Below are 16,442 nucleotides of genomic sequence, written 5' to 3' on the forward strand. Positions count from 1 at the left end.
AGCTCAATTAATGTCCTCAGGCAAACACTGCTCCTACTGAGCCCACCAGGACTGGTGGAGGTAAGGAGCAGCCTCATGCCCAGAGTTTGCAGGAAAGAGGAGGTAAGAGGCTGCTTGAAGGCTGCTGCAGCAATGCTGCCACTGAATCAGCAGCAAATGCAGAGTATCTGCAACACTTCTCATCTTCAGAGGCCATACAAAAGTTCATTAATGAGCTGAGCCACACTTGTTGGACCACAGAGAAAGCCAAAGCCTGAGTTTCCTCACTTCCAAGCAGCATCAGCAGCACTACAGACACTCCCCACTGCAGGGCACTGACCTCACGCAGGGATTTCTGACTGCCCAGGGTGCCAGGGAGGCTCTGTCAAACACATCACTCAGCCTCTGATCACTTCTCTTGAGCACTTGACTAAGCCACTACACACTTGCCCAGGGTCTGCCCAAGGAGCAGATCACACGTGAAGCATTTGAAGTTGATCATCAGCCAGAGGGATCAAGACCTCAAGGCTGATCCCACACTGACCAATGCAACCTGCAGCTGCAGCCACTGCCCAACTGGAAGCAGTGGTGGACACAGCCATGACCTCCCCTGGGTTCTATGTGGAACTGAGGTTTTTCAAGGGCACTCAGGTCAGGTCCAAAGGTCAACTGACTGTAGCAGTTCAAATGGCTTCATCTGCTGCACTTCAGCTTCTCTGCAGCTTCAGTTTAGGGCTTGGAGCAGCTTCATGTCCTGAACCCTTGACATATTCAGTGAAGGCCCTGGTGAAGGGCTCCCCTCACCACTCCCACACTGTGCTTGCCCTGGGGCTTTCCTGCTCTCTGACCTGCCTGGCTTCAGCTTTTCAACCTGTCATTCCACGTGGTGTCCCTCCAATGCCCTTTGGAACACTGTAGGCAACCTGCTGGTGGTGCTCCAACCCAGCACGCTGCAAGGCAGACAGCAGCAAGGTGGAGCAGCAGTGGCACCTTTCTGGGAGCTCTATTTACAGATCCCTGAGCTTCTGGGCATAATAAACCACTACATGGAGGGAGGTTCTCTGTGGAATTTGCTCACTAAAAAGCAAGGAATGAAAAGAAGGCAGTAAAATGATATTAAAATAAAATAAAAAACAGAGAAAAAAGGAAAAGAACAAAATGAAAGGAAATGAAACATGACCTCCAGCCTTGCCAGCTGTCTTGTTGGAAGCTGCAGGAGCCACCCACTATCTAACTGCTCCTACACAAAAATAGTTCTTTTGAAAGCAGAAGGTGGGTGAGAAGCATCATGCTGAGGAGGCACCAGCAAAGGGGCATTTCCTACCTGCCCCCTGCCAGCTATGGGGTAGGAATAAGCACAACCACCAAGAGCTAAACCTTCAGGAGGGCAGGGAAGAAAAGGCAGAGAGGTGTTACCAGGAGGTTGAAATGGGAGCTCAGATTTTCTGGGCAAATCTGTTCCATCTCCTGTTTCCAAGCATTTCAGATTGGAGTTCTCTTAAAGCTAACAAATCCAAACGTTGACCTGGTTTATCCAAAGCAAGCAACCAACTCATCTTCACCCTTCCCTTTGCTGCTCTCCTACCCAGGGCCCTGCAGCAGAAGCCACCCTGCATTTGCCATGTCCCACTCACACACCAAGCCTATTTCTCCCCAGATGGAAGGTGAAAGCAAGGCTGTGCCACGGCTCCTGCAGCTACAGCCAGGGAGGAGATGTGAGCTGGGACATGTCCCTCCACGAGGCTGTGCCAGGGGCCCTCTGCAGTGTTCTGGTGATGAGCAGCAGAGCTACAGGGGCTGGGATGGAGATGAATCTTCACTGTCCACTTACAGCACCTCGTGTGTCAGCCTTGGCTTCACTTCCATCACGGATAGACGATGCCATCTGCCTTCTAGTGCAATCACAGCTCCTGCTTAGCTCTCTTCAGATCCCCAGGGAAAAAAAGCCAACCACAGGTCTAACAGAGCCAGATACCTCTGGTTACTTTGTCCCACGCCAGCCATGCAGTCTTCCTTGAAGCAGCACAGCCTGCAGCCACAGTCAGCAACTGAGACTTCATCCATGCTTTGACCATCAAAGCCCTACACTTTGTATCAGCTTTTCTTCAGTGTAAATTAAAATCTCAAGGGATTTCCATGCCAAGAAGGCAGCTCGAAAGAAAAAAACTGCAAATCTAGAAAGGAGACTCTCTGCATTGAGAAAAACTGGGAATTTGTTGATGCAGAACTGAGTGAGGCAATGAGAACAAATTAATCATCAATGCAGCTCATCTACCACTAGACTTGCACTGCTGCAGATAGATGAGGACACAAATGCAGAGGGCAGCCCTGCCCCCAGAACACAAACCAGCCTGGCTCTGCCTGTGCCACAACTCGCTGCAGAGCAAACCCCACATAGCAGCTAAAGCCCAGTCCTTGCTTCTGCACCAGCCTGATGACAGTCCTTGTGTTCACTGCTCATCAGAGCCTGCACAGATGGCAGCAGACATGTGCCTCCTCTTCTCACTTTGTTCCCAAGCTCTGCAATCCAGCTCTCCCTAAGGTTGGGAACATTGGCCAGAACTGGGCACAGATGAGGTCTCTTCCAACCTTGGTGATACTGCGATGATTACTACTGCGATTATAGATCTTCCAAAAGCTCAGGATGTCTGAGATGGACCTGGGGGGCTAATGTATGATTTCAAAATCAAGATAAACAGCTAAAGGGCTACAGACTCCTTAGTTAAAAGTAGTATTCTCAAGGAACTTTAGGGACTATAGCTTCTGATGGCTTGTCCAGGGCTTGAGCTTCCAGCTCCCTGCTTGCCACTGAGCAGCAGAGCTCAGGAGGAGTGGAGATTCCTGCGTTTGAAAGACACCAGTGTGTGGTTTTGAGTGCAGATGGTTACTATGCTTGTCACAGCACTGATTCCAGGGATTAGGAGCACCAAGTAAGACAACAACTCCTGCAAACAGTTGGCCTTTGTCAGAACTGAAGCCGCCTGTGGGTCCGGCTTGGCAGGAGGCAGGCGGCCGGCTGGCGCCAGGCACCGCAGTCGGGCCAAGGACAGGGTCACACCACGGGGACAGGAGGGTGCTCACTGTCAGCCAGGCCAGCCAGACTCTAACAGCAAGCTCTGCCACAGCTGGAGGCTCACAGAACCACAGAGGGAGAAGCAGGAAGACTTGGGGAGCTGTGGGACAGGCTGTGGTTGGTTCCCTCCACCCTGCCGCTAGCACTGCAGGGATGCCAGACCCTGGTGAAACAATCATTTCCTTGGCATTGAAAAAGAGGACCCTGGGGAGAAGCAGAAAACAGGAGGTGGACTTTCAAAGCAAATTTGAAAGCTATCAGACATGAAAGCAAGGCCAGAAAGATGCTGTAGATGGCACCGATCTCCTCTTGGCTCAAGAGTTCTTCAAGAGCCCCACGTTGAGGTGTTTGGCATTGCAGCTGGCATGAACAAAACTGCAGTCAGAAAGATGTAAGCAAACCAGCTGTGCTTCACCAGCCTCTGCCTAGGGATGGATTCTAAGGAGCTTCAGTGAGAGACTTGCATCTACACTCCAGTTAGTGAGAAGATTCTCCACTCCTCCACGAGGTGGGGAAAAAACAAGCTGCTGAGGCAGTGGGACTTCAGAGGCTGGTTCAAGGCCAGTCAGCCAAAGGAGCGGCAGAACTGAAAGCCTAAGGAAACCCCTCCCCTGCAGACTGCAGGGGGCCAAGACCACTCTGCACTGTTTGTATCCTCAGAGTGAAAACACAGCTGGTGACTTTGGCTAACGCAACCTCTCTACCAAGCCCTCCAAAAGCTGGGAGAGGTTGCAATGTTCCTATCTCAATGTCTGGATGCCTTAAAAAAGCAGTTCTCAAACCCTGTGGGCTCACTCTAGTAAAACAACCACCCTGGTTTCTATTCCACTGGACAAAGACTCCATAAGAAACGTTCCAACTGTTTTCTAGAGGGCTGAAAAATGTTGGTGCTCTCCCAAAGCTTTGGGATTCTCTTGAGCAGAAACCTCTGCTTCCAAAAAGCTGATGGACAAGAGAGTCCTTGCAAGAGGGCAGGACTGGCTTTGCTTTGCTGTGCCCCATGTAAGCTGCCCTGAGCTTTGGCTGTATCTAGTAACAGATTCCTAGAGGTTAAGAAGGATGTAGGGAATAAAGGAAGGTTGTGATCCAGTTTTGCATCTGTTACCTGCTCAGACTAAAGGCAAATGCACACTCGCTCCCTCTGGTCGGGACCTGCTGGCAGAAGCTCTCACTAGCATTGCTCAGGGCTTTCTATGCTCCTCCACAACATGAAGACATGGGAGACTGCACAGCCCCTTCCTTAGGCCCTTCCACAGCCCAGCACACTCTCAAAGTTGCAAAGTCTCCCTGATTTCCACGGTCTTTGGCTGAGGCTTTCAACATGCGACTATATTGTATTCAAGTCCCTAAGGAGGCTACTGAGTGAGAATGGATTTGGCTTAACCTGGCCCTTGACACAAAGGAAACCTCTCAGTTAGCTGTGCTGAAGCCTGTCCTAACTGAGCACATCAATGTCAAACTCATCTTGCTTTGGGCATGAGCCAGGCTGTAGCACAATCACTGAACCCACTCAAAGCTTACACTGGACTTCAGCATTTCACAGGCTCATAGAACGTTAGGGATTGGAAGGGACCTCAAAAGATCACTCAGCCCATCCTTCTGTCAAAGCAAGATCACCTATGGCAGATCACACAGGTACACAACCAGGTGGGTTTAGAAGCACTGCTCTGCTTGTCTCATGGAGGGGGCTCCAAAGCAGAACTTCACAATTTCACTGTTTGACTGTTGTTTTTTAACACAAACCCCAGCTTCTATCCTGAGTCCACCAATCTAGGACTGGTGTGCTCTGCCAGGTGGGCTTCTCAGTCCTCTTCCCCCCTCTCCTTGTGAATACATTTGCATGACTTCAACACTTGTGTCCTTTCTTATTGCCCCCAGAGCCCCACAAAGACAGACAAAGGTGAGTGACCACTCCACATTGTGACACTTCTCTAAGAACAAACATCAGAGATCCAGAACCTGAGTCCCTCAAGCTGTCCAGGTTTAGAAACCTCCTTGCCTGCTAGCTCAGAAAGGTTTGAGGAGCTCACCCAAGACAAGCTCCTGCTAGGCACTGGACATGGAACTATTGGAGTGAGTCCAGAGGAGATCACAAAGATGCTCCGAGGACTGCAGCAGCTCTGCTATGAAGACAGGCCTAGGGCTCTGCAGCCTGGACAAAAGAAGGCTTTGAGGAGACCTTGTAGAGGCCTTCCAGTATCTGAAGGGGGCTAGAGGAGGGCTAGAGAGGGACTATTGACAAGGTCTTGTAATGACAGGACAAGGAGTAATAGGTTTAAACTGGCAGAGGGGAGATTGCAACTGGATGTTAGGAAGCAATTTGCAGTGAGGGTGGTGAGACACTGGCACAGATTGCCTAGGGAGGTTGTGGATCACATTCTGTGATCCACAACCTATCTGGAGGTTTCAAGGCCAGGTTGAATGAGGTCTTGAGCAACCTGTTCTAGTGAAAGATGTCCCTGCCTATGTCAGGAGGTTGGAACTGGATGAGCTTTCAGGTCCCTTCCAACCTAAACCATTCTAAACAAGCACTCAAGTCCTTGTCCAGATGACCAGAGTCATCAATGAGAACTGAGGGTTCTGCTCAGCATCTAGTTGGGAACACCTGAGAAAGGCAGATACTGAGCAACGAAGGGTTTTTGCTTCACTGCCTCCACCAAGCCACCCCTCTGAGCCTCTGTGCATCAGAACACTCCAGCCCTGGGCCTGGCAGCTGAAAGTTCTCCAACTTCTCCTGTGGGATTTATTTTCCATTTGGGACAAAGATAAAACTGCAGGCTGCCTCACAGCCTGAAGTAACCTGGAACTGAGTGCCAGCAGTGGACCTGGCAGTATTTTTCTTTCTGTGGCAGACAAGGACAGACAGGAGACAACAAAGTCACCAAACAGCAAGCCAGAGGCTGCTGCTCCACAGAGCTGCAGCCATCAAGTGTGGTGACCACAAGAGAGGTCATAAACAGAGCAAGCAGATCTAATGTGACCTGCATTTCTGAAGTGCCTCTTGCCTGAGCAGCAAGATTCCAACAGGCTACTGAAGGTCCCCATGCTCCATGGCCTAGTGGCAGAGTGAAATGTTCTGTGTTGGTCTCCTCCAAGATGGCTGCAGGGGGCTTAGCTTTCTCTGCTGACTCCCAGGAGCCACAAGGACATTTTCTGGAAGCTCTGTAAAGCTGCTTACAGAAAATGAAGGATGCTCTGAGGCCAATGGTCCCAGAGAAGCACCTCTCCCCTCTTCACTGCCACGAAACACCCACCTAGAAGATCAAAGCCGAACCAAAACACAGCACTCCTCAAAGAGGACAACAACCTCCAGGCTGCAGAAGCAAGAGAGAGTTGAAACAATCTCTTTCAACTGACCCACACTTGCCTCTGCAAAGCCATCAGGGTGCCCATGAAGGATCAGCTGCTCACCCAGATTTCCACCAGCGTATTTCACCATGGAAAGAACTGCAGCAGGCTCCAAGAGAAGACCATTCAGGATGGCCATAATCCACTGCAGGCTGGCTTGGACACCTTCTTGTGGTTTCCCAAAATGCACTCACATGGCTCTTGCAATGTAGTTTCCACCACCATAACACACCATGAACCTTTCAGAGGTCAGGTCCTTCAACAAGCAGAAAGTCAACACCAGTTCAGCCCTGCAGGCCAGCTCCCACCCTCCATCACATCCACTCTATCCACCACAGTGTCCTTGCTGGTGCCACATCAGGTTCCCCTGGGGTCAAGTCCGTATGTCCTCCATGCTTCACAGTGCATGTCACTCATTTATGCAAGGGATGAAAAAAAGAAGCTGTTGATGATGACCTATGAGGCTGAAGCAGGATCCAAACCTGCAGACTCTCTTCTTTTGATTCTGCATTACTTGCTGTGTGCAGAAGACAAAAGAGATGATTGGTTCCTTCAGAGCAGAAGAGTTGTCTCACTTCTCTGTAGCCAGGGTAAAATGCACAGTGGCAATTAACCCCTAAAGAGCTGAAGGCTGCACTCCGGTGCTGCTGTGATCCCCTGCATGCACCCCTACAGCCAGTGAGGGCAGCTCTTTATTGGGGTTCCCTGCAGGAACGTGGTTTGCAAGGTGTATGTCTGGAAACACAGGGCTCAAATCCAGCCCAGAGATCTGATCAGTGGTGGTCCACATAAAATCCTTCCTGACATTTCTGAATGGCACTTAGCCAGGGAAAAAATAAACGCCTGTGCCTGACCACCTCTGAGTGCCTGGAGTCCAGCAGTGACAACTGGGGTGGGGGAAGAACCAGCAGGTCTGCTGCACAGCACAGCAGGGACCCCTCCTGCACACAGGCACCAGTGAGTGACCCACAGCCTCCTGTGGGACTTGTCACGAATTAACCACATATATGCCAAAGGCATGGGAAGAGTCCAAGCCCAGGAGTGCACACACACGGATCAGAGATGTGACACAGAATAATCTGCTCAGACCATTTTCCTCCCCAGACACCAGCAGGTTCTCCATATGAAGCCAGCAGTCAAGCATCTGCCCAAGGAGGGAAGGTCCCTTCCAACCCCTGCCATTCTGTGCTTCTGTGAGGTTCTGGGCTCTCTTCAGCCTCAGGACTCTGTCTTGTGAAGATGATCCAAGAGCTGGAGCACCTCTCCTATGGGGACAGGCTGAGAGAGTTAGGGCTGCTCAGCCTGGAGAATAAAAGGCTTTGAGGGGACCTTGGAGTGGCCTTCCAGTATCTGAAGGGGGCTACAGGAGGGCTAGAGAGGGACTATTGACAAGGTCTTGCCATGACAGGACGAGGAGTAATGGGTTTAAACTGGCAGAGGGGAGATTGAAACTGGATGTTAGGAAGAAGTTCTCTATGGCAAGGGTGGTGAGACACTGGCATAGGTTGCCCAGGCAGGTGTTCAGGACCAGGCTGGATGAGGCCCTGAGTGACCTGTTCTAGTGGGAGGTGTCCCTGCCTATGGCAGGGGGTTGGAACTGGATGAGCTTTGAGGTCCCTTCCAAGCTAAACCATTCTATGATTCTATGAGTAAAGGAAAAGGGAGAGAACATGGAGCTTTGTTACCACCACAGCACGGAGGGAGCAGAAGAGCTGATGCTGACTCTGAAGCAGTTTGACCTACTTTCCCTCCTCTGCAGTATGACATCTTCGTGTGAATTCCTCAGCCACGTCACACCAGATGTGTCCCTCCCGATGTGTGAAGAGGGCTGTGGCTCAGGAGTCCCCAGTGTCTGCTGGACGCTCCAGCTCCAGCCCCAGAGCTGCCTCCCAGCCACTGGGCCATGGGCAGCAGAATGAATTCAAACCAGCAGCCTTAAAGCACCCTGGACCCTCCACAGGCTTACAGAATGTCAGGGGTTGGAAGGGACCCAAAGAGACCATCGAGTCCACCCCCCCTGCCAGAGCAGGACCACATAATCTAGCTCAGGTCACAGAGCTAGTCCAAAACCTCCAGCTGCTCACACACAACAGCAGCACCATTCCCCATGTAGCACACAGCAAAGGGACTGGGGAAAATCCCACTTCTCCCATGGGTAGGACAAGAAATGCTTCTCCAACTGTCATCCTCAGCAGATCTCACACTTAGGGTTACAAACCTGGGCTCTGCAGGCCAAGCTGACTAATCAACAGGTACCTCCTGGCACTCCTCCAGGCAGCTCCAGAGTAGGAGCCTGGGCCTGAGCAGGCTGCAGGCACCTGGTTTTGGCACAGGCATGGATGGAGTCAGGCTGCTCACCTTTGTGTCTCAGGTCAGCCACAGGTGACCCATGGGGCCATGTCAGCAGCTGAAGGGCAGGCAGCACATCCCACTAAAAGCCAGGAAAGCCTACAGGACACTTCTGTCCAAGGGGGACGTTGCCCAGCTCTGCTCATCTGTGCAGCAGCCTCTCTCTGTTCCAACACACAGCAGCTCCAGTGGCAAATGAAGCTCCAGTCTGACCATTAACATTTCCACCTCAGTCTTTTACCTGAGCATGTTCCAATTTCCATTGAACCAGAAAGCTTCACTTCCCTCCACACCAGCAACCCAGCAGGAACAACACAGCACTCAATTCAGAACTGCTGCTCTCTCCTCAGACACCACCTTGGAGGAGGAAACCCATGGACAGCATCACTGAAACACCTTTACAGGCTACACCTGATGGCAGCTCTGCCTCCATCCCATCTCATCCCACCCCCCCTTCCCTCACATAGTGTGTTGAGGAGTAGCATGAGCCCTGATATTAGGACATGCTGTACATTCATGCCTTGGTGTGCCCCACACACCTGTGTGCCAGGGCCTGTCAGTGACTAAGGATGGCTGCATCCCACGGCAGCAGAAACCTCCAGACAAGCCTCAATGCCACCACAGGCTCTTCCTCTACTCCCACCACCCAGGCTGCTGTCCCAGTCTGGGTAAGACAGGCCAGGCCAGGTCTTGGTGTTCAGAAGGTGACTGCCACTGTCACCATCTCCTTACGGCTTCTCACCTTTCAGCTGCCCTTCCCCAGAAGAGCCTCCCCCGTGCAGCAGGCAGGGGACCAAGACAGTGGTGGCTGTAAGGGCAAGAGGCTGCTCCCAAGTGAGCTGAGTGCTCCTGACTGCTCCAGCAATGACACAGCTCACCCAGAGCTAGCAGCCTATGCTGCCACACCCTGCCAGGATGTGCCTCCTGAACTCTCTACCCTGGCACAAACTTCTGCCCTTCACCTTAGCTCCCCACTTGCACACCAGAGAACACAATGCTTGGTGCAACCATTTAGGTTTGCACAGCTAAATTCCTTGGCAGGTGTGAAGCACTCTGAATCCAGGGGAGCCAGATTAGCCCAGACTATGGGATTGTGCTTGATTTAGACACCCAAAGGTTCTCAGAATTTCTGAGGATCCCAGGTCCCAGCAGCATGGCAGGAAACCAGGTGCTCAGCACCTCTGGAAAACAATGGGAATTAGCTTCATGGAGATATACAAGCTCCAAAGTTTGGTTCCAGACATGAAAGGCCTAAATCCAGAAGCAGAGTGCTGAGATACCATAACTCTTGCAGAAAGAGCAGTCCTGCAAGGGCAGTGATGCTCCAAGGGGCATGGAAGTTGCTAGAGAAACCTATTTTGGAAGCAGCAGATACCAAAAGCTCCCCAGCAGAGCAAGATTAGTACCAGCTTAAAAGAGGTAGACCACAAAGCTCACTGGCCAAATGAACCTGTGATCTTCTAGAGGGAACAGGAAGGTTAAATCAAAGACAAAACTCCTGCACTTGTCAAGGAAGCTCCTGACCAACAGGAGCAAGGAGCATGGCTGTAGTAGGGCAAGGTCTGCACTCAAAGGGCAAAGCTGCTTCCCACAGCCTCCTTCAACCATCTGACTGCATCTGCTGGGTCCTTGGAGGTACCAATGTCACAGAAGCAGGGAGGCTGGAAGAGACCTTTGAGATCACCAAGTCCAACCACTCGCCCAGAGCTCACATTCCCACCACTGCTGCTGAGCCACTGTCACTGAACCACAGCACTCAGCACCACATTCAGGCAGCTTTTAAACCCCTCCAGGGATGGGGACTCCACCTGGGCAATCTGTGCCAGTGCCTGAGAACACTTGCTGGGAAGACATTCCTCATAACACTCAACCTGAATCTCCCCTGGCACAACTTGAGGCCTTTTCCTCTTGGCCTGTCACTTGTTGCATGTGAGAAGAGCCCAGTCCCCACCTGACTTCAGCCTCCTCTCAGGGAGCTGCAGAGAGCAATTGAGCTCTGCCCTCAGCCTCCTCTTCTCCACATTAAACCCCCCCCAGCTCCCTCAGCTGCTCCTCCCCAGCCCTGTTCTCCAGACCCTTCCCAGCTTTGTTGCCCTTCTCTGGACCTGCTCCAGCCTCTCAGTGTCCTTATTAGAGTGAAGGGCTTGAAACTGAACCCAGGATTCAAGCTGAGGCCTCACCAGTACCAAACAGAAAGGGACAATCACTGCCATGGTCCTGCTGGCCACACTTTCCCTGATTCAAGCTAGGATGCTGGTGGCCTTCTTGGCCACCTGGGCACACTGCTGGCTCATCTTCAGCTGGCCCTTAATCAACTCCCCCAGGTCCTCCTTCCCCAAGCAGCTCTTCAGCCACTCTGCCCCAAGCCTGTAATGCTGCATGGGGCTGTTGTCACCTGTGCCTCCTGAACTCCAAGTCAGACCAAGTGATCACATCCAGCTCAAGCTCTGCATCCTCCAAGTGATGCTGCAGAGCAATCACACAAAGAATTCCACTGACACCTCTCTGCAAGACTCCAGGCATGACAGCCTGTCCTGGGAAGGCCTCATGCAGCAGAAACATGTTGGGAATCAGCAACAATAAAGCTGTGAAATGGCTCTGACAGAAATGAGAGACAGACAAATACCTACAGGAAGGTTCCCCTCTGGACCTGTGAACCTGCCCCTTCGGGATGTTCCACTTCGGGTTCTGGTATTTTTCAGACCACTGCTAGTTAACTCTCACAGGTCATGTCCTAATGAACTAGGCCAGCTGTAGGTTTTGCAGCCAGAGAACCTGAAACTACATGTCAGAAAGGTCTGCAAAAGCTTAAGTGGAGATTAAAAGGAAGCAGACACTCTCAAGAAACTTGGGACAGCCAGAAAAATCCTTTCCAGGAACAATCACAACCCTGTGCAGACAAAAAAAAATCTGATGTGCAATGGGACCTCCACCTGCACTGGAGGAATCCAACCCCAAAGGTCTACTAAACAAACACCTGCCACACCTCTGGGGCATGTCTGGAAAGCATCTGAGTCTCCCAGGCATCAGGAGGAGAATAAGGTGCACATGAGCCAGCTCTTGAAGGCTCCTAAGTCACAAAGCATCCCTGAAGACACTGGCAGTGGGCAGACTGGAGTGCAGCAGGCTGCCATGCAGCTCAGAAGTTGGGGTTGACAGCACTAAAAGAGGACATTTCTTTCTGTCACCTTCCCAGACAAGACTACAGATGCTCCAACCTAACCCTCCCCAGCACAAGTTCAGGAAATTTCCTCTGCTTCTATCACCTGAGCCTAGGGAGCAGAGCCCAACTCCCATCTGACTGCAGCCTCCTCTCAGGGAGCTGCAGAGAGCAATTGAGCTCTGCCCTCAGCCTTCTCTTCTCCACATTAAACACCCCCAGGTGCCTCAGCTGCTTGTCCCCAGCCCTGTTCTCCAGACCCTTGCCCAGCTTTGTTGGTTGCCAGGGATGGGACAGGAGCAGTGAGGCCATGCCACACACTGCTACTTGGCCACCACAGTCCTCACCCACTCTTGGCTCCAAGCTCATCACAGAGATGGTAGAGCAGGGGTCCCAACCAAGCACCAGCTCCTCCTGCTCCTGCATGTGGTCTCTGTTCCTAGGTGTTGCTGTGTCCTGCCCTGGCACCCACCTCCTGCAGCCCCTGCACCCCCATGGCAGCACCCCCCACTCACACTGGGGGGATGAGACCCATGAGACATGGCTGAAAACCACAGCAGATGGGAATGATGAGACAATGAGGGGCAGGAAAGCATTTTGAGAAGCCAGGTCCCAACTTCTATTCAGCAGATATTTCAACAAAAAGCCTCTGCCCATGAGGGCAGTGAAGCTCTGGGCACAGTCTCCTGGCAGGAGCACACTGCCTGGAAATCTCCCTGTGCAAACCACCCAGAGTCTTTCTCCAGCCCACACAAACATCACTCCAGCCCACTGCAGCTGAACTCCAGCCCTGGACTACAGTGATTCCCAAAATGGTTCCCTCCACACTCTCCAGTTTCTCATCCAACATTCCTGAGATCTCAGACTCAGCCCCAAACCCTAAGAGCAAAGCCCAGCTCACACCCTGGCAGGCTACGTGGGGTCTGTACCCATTTTTCCAGGTATAGAGCCTCAGCTCTGAGGAGGAGCACAGCTCCACCCAACATCCTGAGCCCCCCAGGGCAGCTCTGTCAGGCCCATACCTGCCCTCCTGGCAGCCTCTGCTCTGCTGATCCTGTTCCACAGAGTTTTGCTTCCTCCTCACACACACATAGGCATGGAGAACCCCAGCATGCTCCTCTGCTTTCTGTCTGACCTTGGCACCCACCACTCCAGCCTGAGCAGTGTCCTGCCCCACACCTGCTCATCAAGCACAATACAGCTAAGGGCAATTTCCATCCCATGGTAGCTGCAGGTCACTGCTGGCCGCTCCTGCTGAGCCCTAGCCAGAGCCGGGTGTGGGCAACACGCACTGGACACCAGGAAAAACAGACACCTCTGGATCACTGGGTCCAAGCCACAGACCTCCATATTTATGTCAGAAATCAACCTCTCTCTATCTCCAGATCTACCCATCAGGACCAACAGGGTCGGTCCAGGGCTATCCTCAGCAGTGTCAAGGCAGCACTCATCCTGGGAGGGCACCGAGGCCACCAGGCTCCAGCCAGAGAAGAGAAGAGACTCAGCAAGTCACACCTTGCATGGGGAACGCATCTGGGTTAGGAGGTCTGGAATCTCCAACTCAAATCTGAACTCTAGAAAGGTTTCTAGACACCAGAGGAAAAAACACTGCAGCCTTTCTGGGAAGCAGGCAAGAAATGCAGCAGCTGCAAGACAAACACTGGAGGACTGTGCAACCAGGAGATGTGAACCTTGTCTTGGAGGCACAACAGTCACCACAGACAGCAGCCAGGGCACCAGGATGGGTTAGCTGCACCCAGGCTTAGTGAACCCCAGCACATGAAAAGTATCAGCCCACAGCATCCACCTCCTTCAGCTGCTACTGCAGCCTGCAGGCTCCCAAGTAAGCTACAGAACAGCCACAGCACCACCACTCCTGACACCTGATCGGTTTATCACATCCACCCTAGGACACTACCAAGCCCTCAGAATCAGTCCAACCATTACTCACCTAATATCCAGGCTCTACTAGCCACCTGCAACTCCCACAGTGACAGAGCAGCACCTTAAGGGCCCATGCTGGCAGGCACTTGCATGAACATGAAACTTAAGATGTCACCAAGGAACAATGCAAACTCCTCTGTGCTGGCCCAGAGCCACTCTGCTCTCCAGTGACTCCCAGACAGAGATCCATGTAGATAACTACAGCAAAGCCACCCCCTGGAAGACAGCTGAGGTGGGGACTCGCTACCTGAGCCAAGCCCTGTACTTAATGGACTGGGGAGGTTGGAGAGAGGAAAGGGGCCCAGGTGGGGTTTCATGGAGCACTGTGACAGGGGGTTGATGCTGTGAGGAGACACGAGAAGATAGGAACCGCAGCTCTACAACCAGCATGGACAGGCTGTCTGGGAGAGGAAAAGAGAGAGGAGGAGGGAGGAAGACTTGCTGGAGAGGTCACTTGGGATGGCAGGAAGCAAAAGCTGAGTACTCTGTCACATCTCTAGATGTTATAACTATCATTTATAACTCATCAGAAACCTCTTCTAGCTCCCCAGTATAAAGAAGCTACCAGACACAGGGACGGAGTCCAGTGGGGACATCCTGGGGCAGCAGAAGGCACAGAGCTCAAGGAGAGAGGCAGCGACATGCAGAGTGAAGCAGAAGCAGCCTGGAAGGAGGACAACCTGGAGAGCCCTGGCAGCAGGGGAAGTTTCTCAGACTTGCCACTGACAAAACTCTTTGAGAGCTACTGGGACACACTTAGAGAGTTAAAATTTGGGACATTTCTGTGTGCTAGCAGCATTCTGTCACACATCCAGGCTGTGAGTCCAACCTCTAGATTGGTGAATCTCAGCATACAAAGATGCTGTTCTTTGGGATGTTCCTTCCTAGCATCAGGAACAGCTCTGGGCCACAGCTGCAGACTGGGCAGGGATAGCCTGGAGCTGGCTGCTGAAAACCTCAGCCAGAGCTAATCACTGCGTGACTCCCTGGCCCCAACACCTTAGCAGACTGATAACCCCCAAACCTCCTTCATTTTTATGCTGAAACCAAAGCTATCAGAGTACCTTTTTGTTAGAGAAGTTGTTGTTCCTCTGTCACTTGTGTAATGAGCACTGAATCAAGAAACAGGAACCTGACAATGAGGAGGGCCTGGCAATCAGCCACAGGCTCACAAGCTACAGCTGATCTCAGTTTAATCACTTCTGGAGGGCTTAAAACAAAGATCCTAAACTGAACCTTTTTTTTTTTATATTGTGAAGGAAAAAAAACAAGAAAAAAAAAACAAAACAAACACCAACAAAAAAGAGAAAACTCAAACTCAAAACACCTTCTGCAGGGCCTCACACTGGCAGATTGGAACAAGCTACGGATAACTGATACTGCATTTCAGTCACATTCTGTGTTGGCTAAATACATTCCAAGTCGTTCCACTAGTGGTGCCTTTGGCTTCATACTCACATGTGTGGGTTTTGGAAAGGAACTCCAGAGGTGTTTAGGGTAAATCTTGCTGTGGACTTGAAAGGTGGGTTTGCAAAATTTAACTTCAGCGCTTTGCGTTTACCTGGGAGACAACGGAACATAAAAGGAAACTTTTTGTCAGCAACAAAATATTGAGAGCATCTGGAAACAAAACAGAAAACAAAGAAAAAAAGAAAAGACACCTGGTGAGAAAAGGTGAATGACAGAACCAACGCTGCAGGGCAGCAGCAAACCTCAGCTTGCGCCAGGGGCAGGGGGATGGTGAAGGGAATCGGCTCTCACCCCGAGGTTCTCCACCGGCTCATTCCCAGGCAGCTGCCAAACCTTGGTGGCCAAAGCACCTCCTGTGACACCCAGGGTGCCACCAGCAGCCACAGGCCACCTCCACACAGGGCCCCCACACGCACACCACTGCTCTTTTAACTAGACCCATGCTGCCATTGAAGAGCAGATGTGTCCTGCAGCAGTGTGCCAAGCAGTAAGCCTCCTTTCAGGATGCACCTCAGGAGAAGCAGTTGAGCCTTCATTTTCCACCAGCCCCAGGAGTGCCTCCAAATTAGGAGCACAGAGCCACACAGGCCCAGGCTAGCCAGGACCCTCCATGGGAGTCCCACACAGCACAACACTGCTGTGGCACACAATGGCAGACAGACTTCCCAGACTGGGGGAAGGCTGTTTCCCAGTTCCACAGACCCTTCCCATGCCAGCAGACCCAGACTTCTGCTGCTTCAGTACATGATCTAGGGTAGACCCAACAGCACTTGCCACAGCTTCTATAAACACCCCCCAGTGAAGCCTGGATGAAGTTGGTTGGGCTTTGAGTGCAAGAAACAGTGCAAGAACGGTTGGGATTGGAAAGAACATTAAAGCTCATCCAGTTCCAACTCCCTGCAGGGACATCTCCCACCAGCACAGCTTGCTCAAGGCCTCATCCAGCCTGGCCTTGAACCCTCACTCTCAAGAATCTCCTCCTCATCTCCACTCTCAGTCTCCTCTCTCTCAGGTCAAAGCCATTGTCCCTCATCCTGGCACTCCCAGTCCTTGTCCAGAATCCCTTTCCAGCTCTCCTGGAGCTCCTTCAAGTACTGGAAGGCTGCTTCAAGGTCTCCC

General features: G+C 51.9%; 1 protein-coding gene across 1 annotated transcript in view; it reads right to left on the reverse strand.

The window, feature by feature from the left end:
• MAP2K4 (mitogen-activated protein kinase kinase 4) overlaps window positions 1–16,442 on the reverse strand; it is a 73,891-nt gene that overhangs the window by 32,543 nt on the left and 24,906 nt on the right. The window contains exon 2 of the mRNA XM_064151168.1: window positions 15,312–15,414. Within this exon, the coding sequence (XP_064007238.1) occupies window positions 15,312–15,414 (103 nt within the window). The remainder of the gene's footprint in view (window positions 1–15,311; window positions 15,415–16,442) is intronic.

The sequence above is a fragment of the Pogoniulus pusillus genome, chromosome 11 (assembly GCF_015220805.1).
Source record: "Pogoniulus pusillus isolate bPogPus1 chromosome 11, bPogPus1.pri, whole genome shotgun sequence".
Classification (NCBI taxonomy): Eukaryota; Metazoa; Chordata; class Aves; order Piciformes; family Lybiidae; genus Pogoniulus; species Pogoniulus pusillus.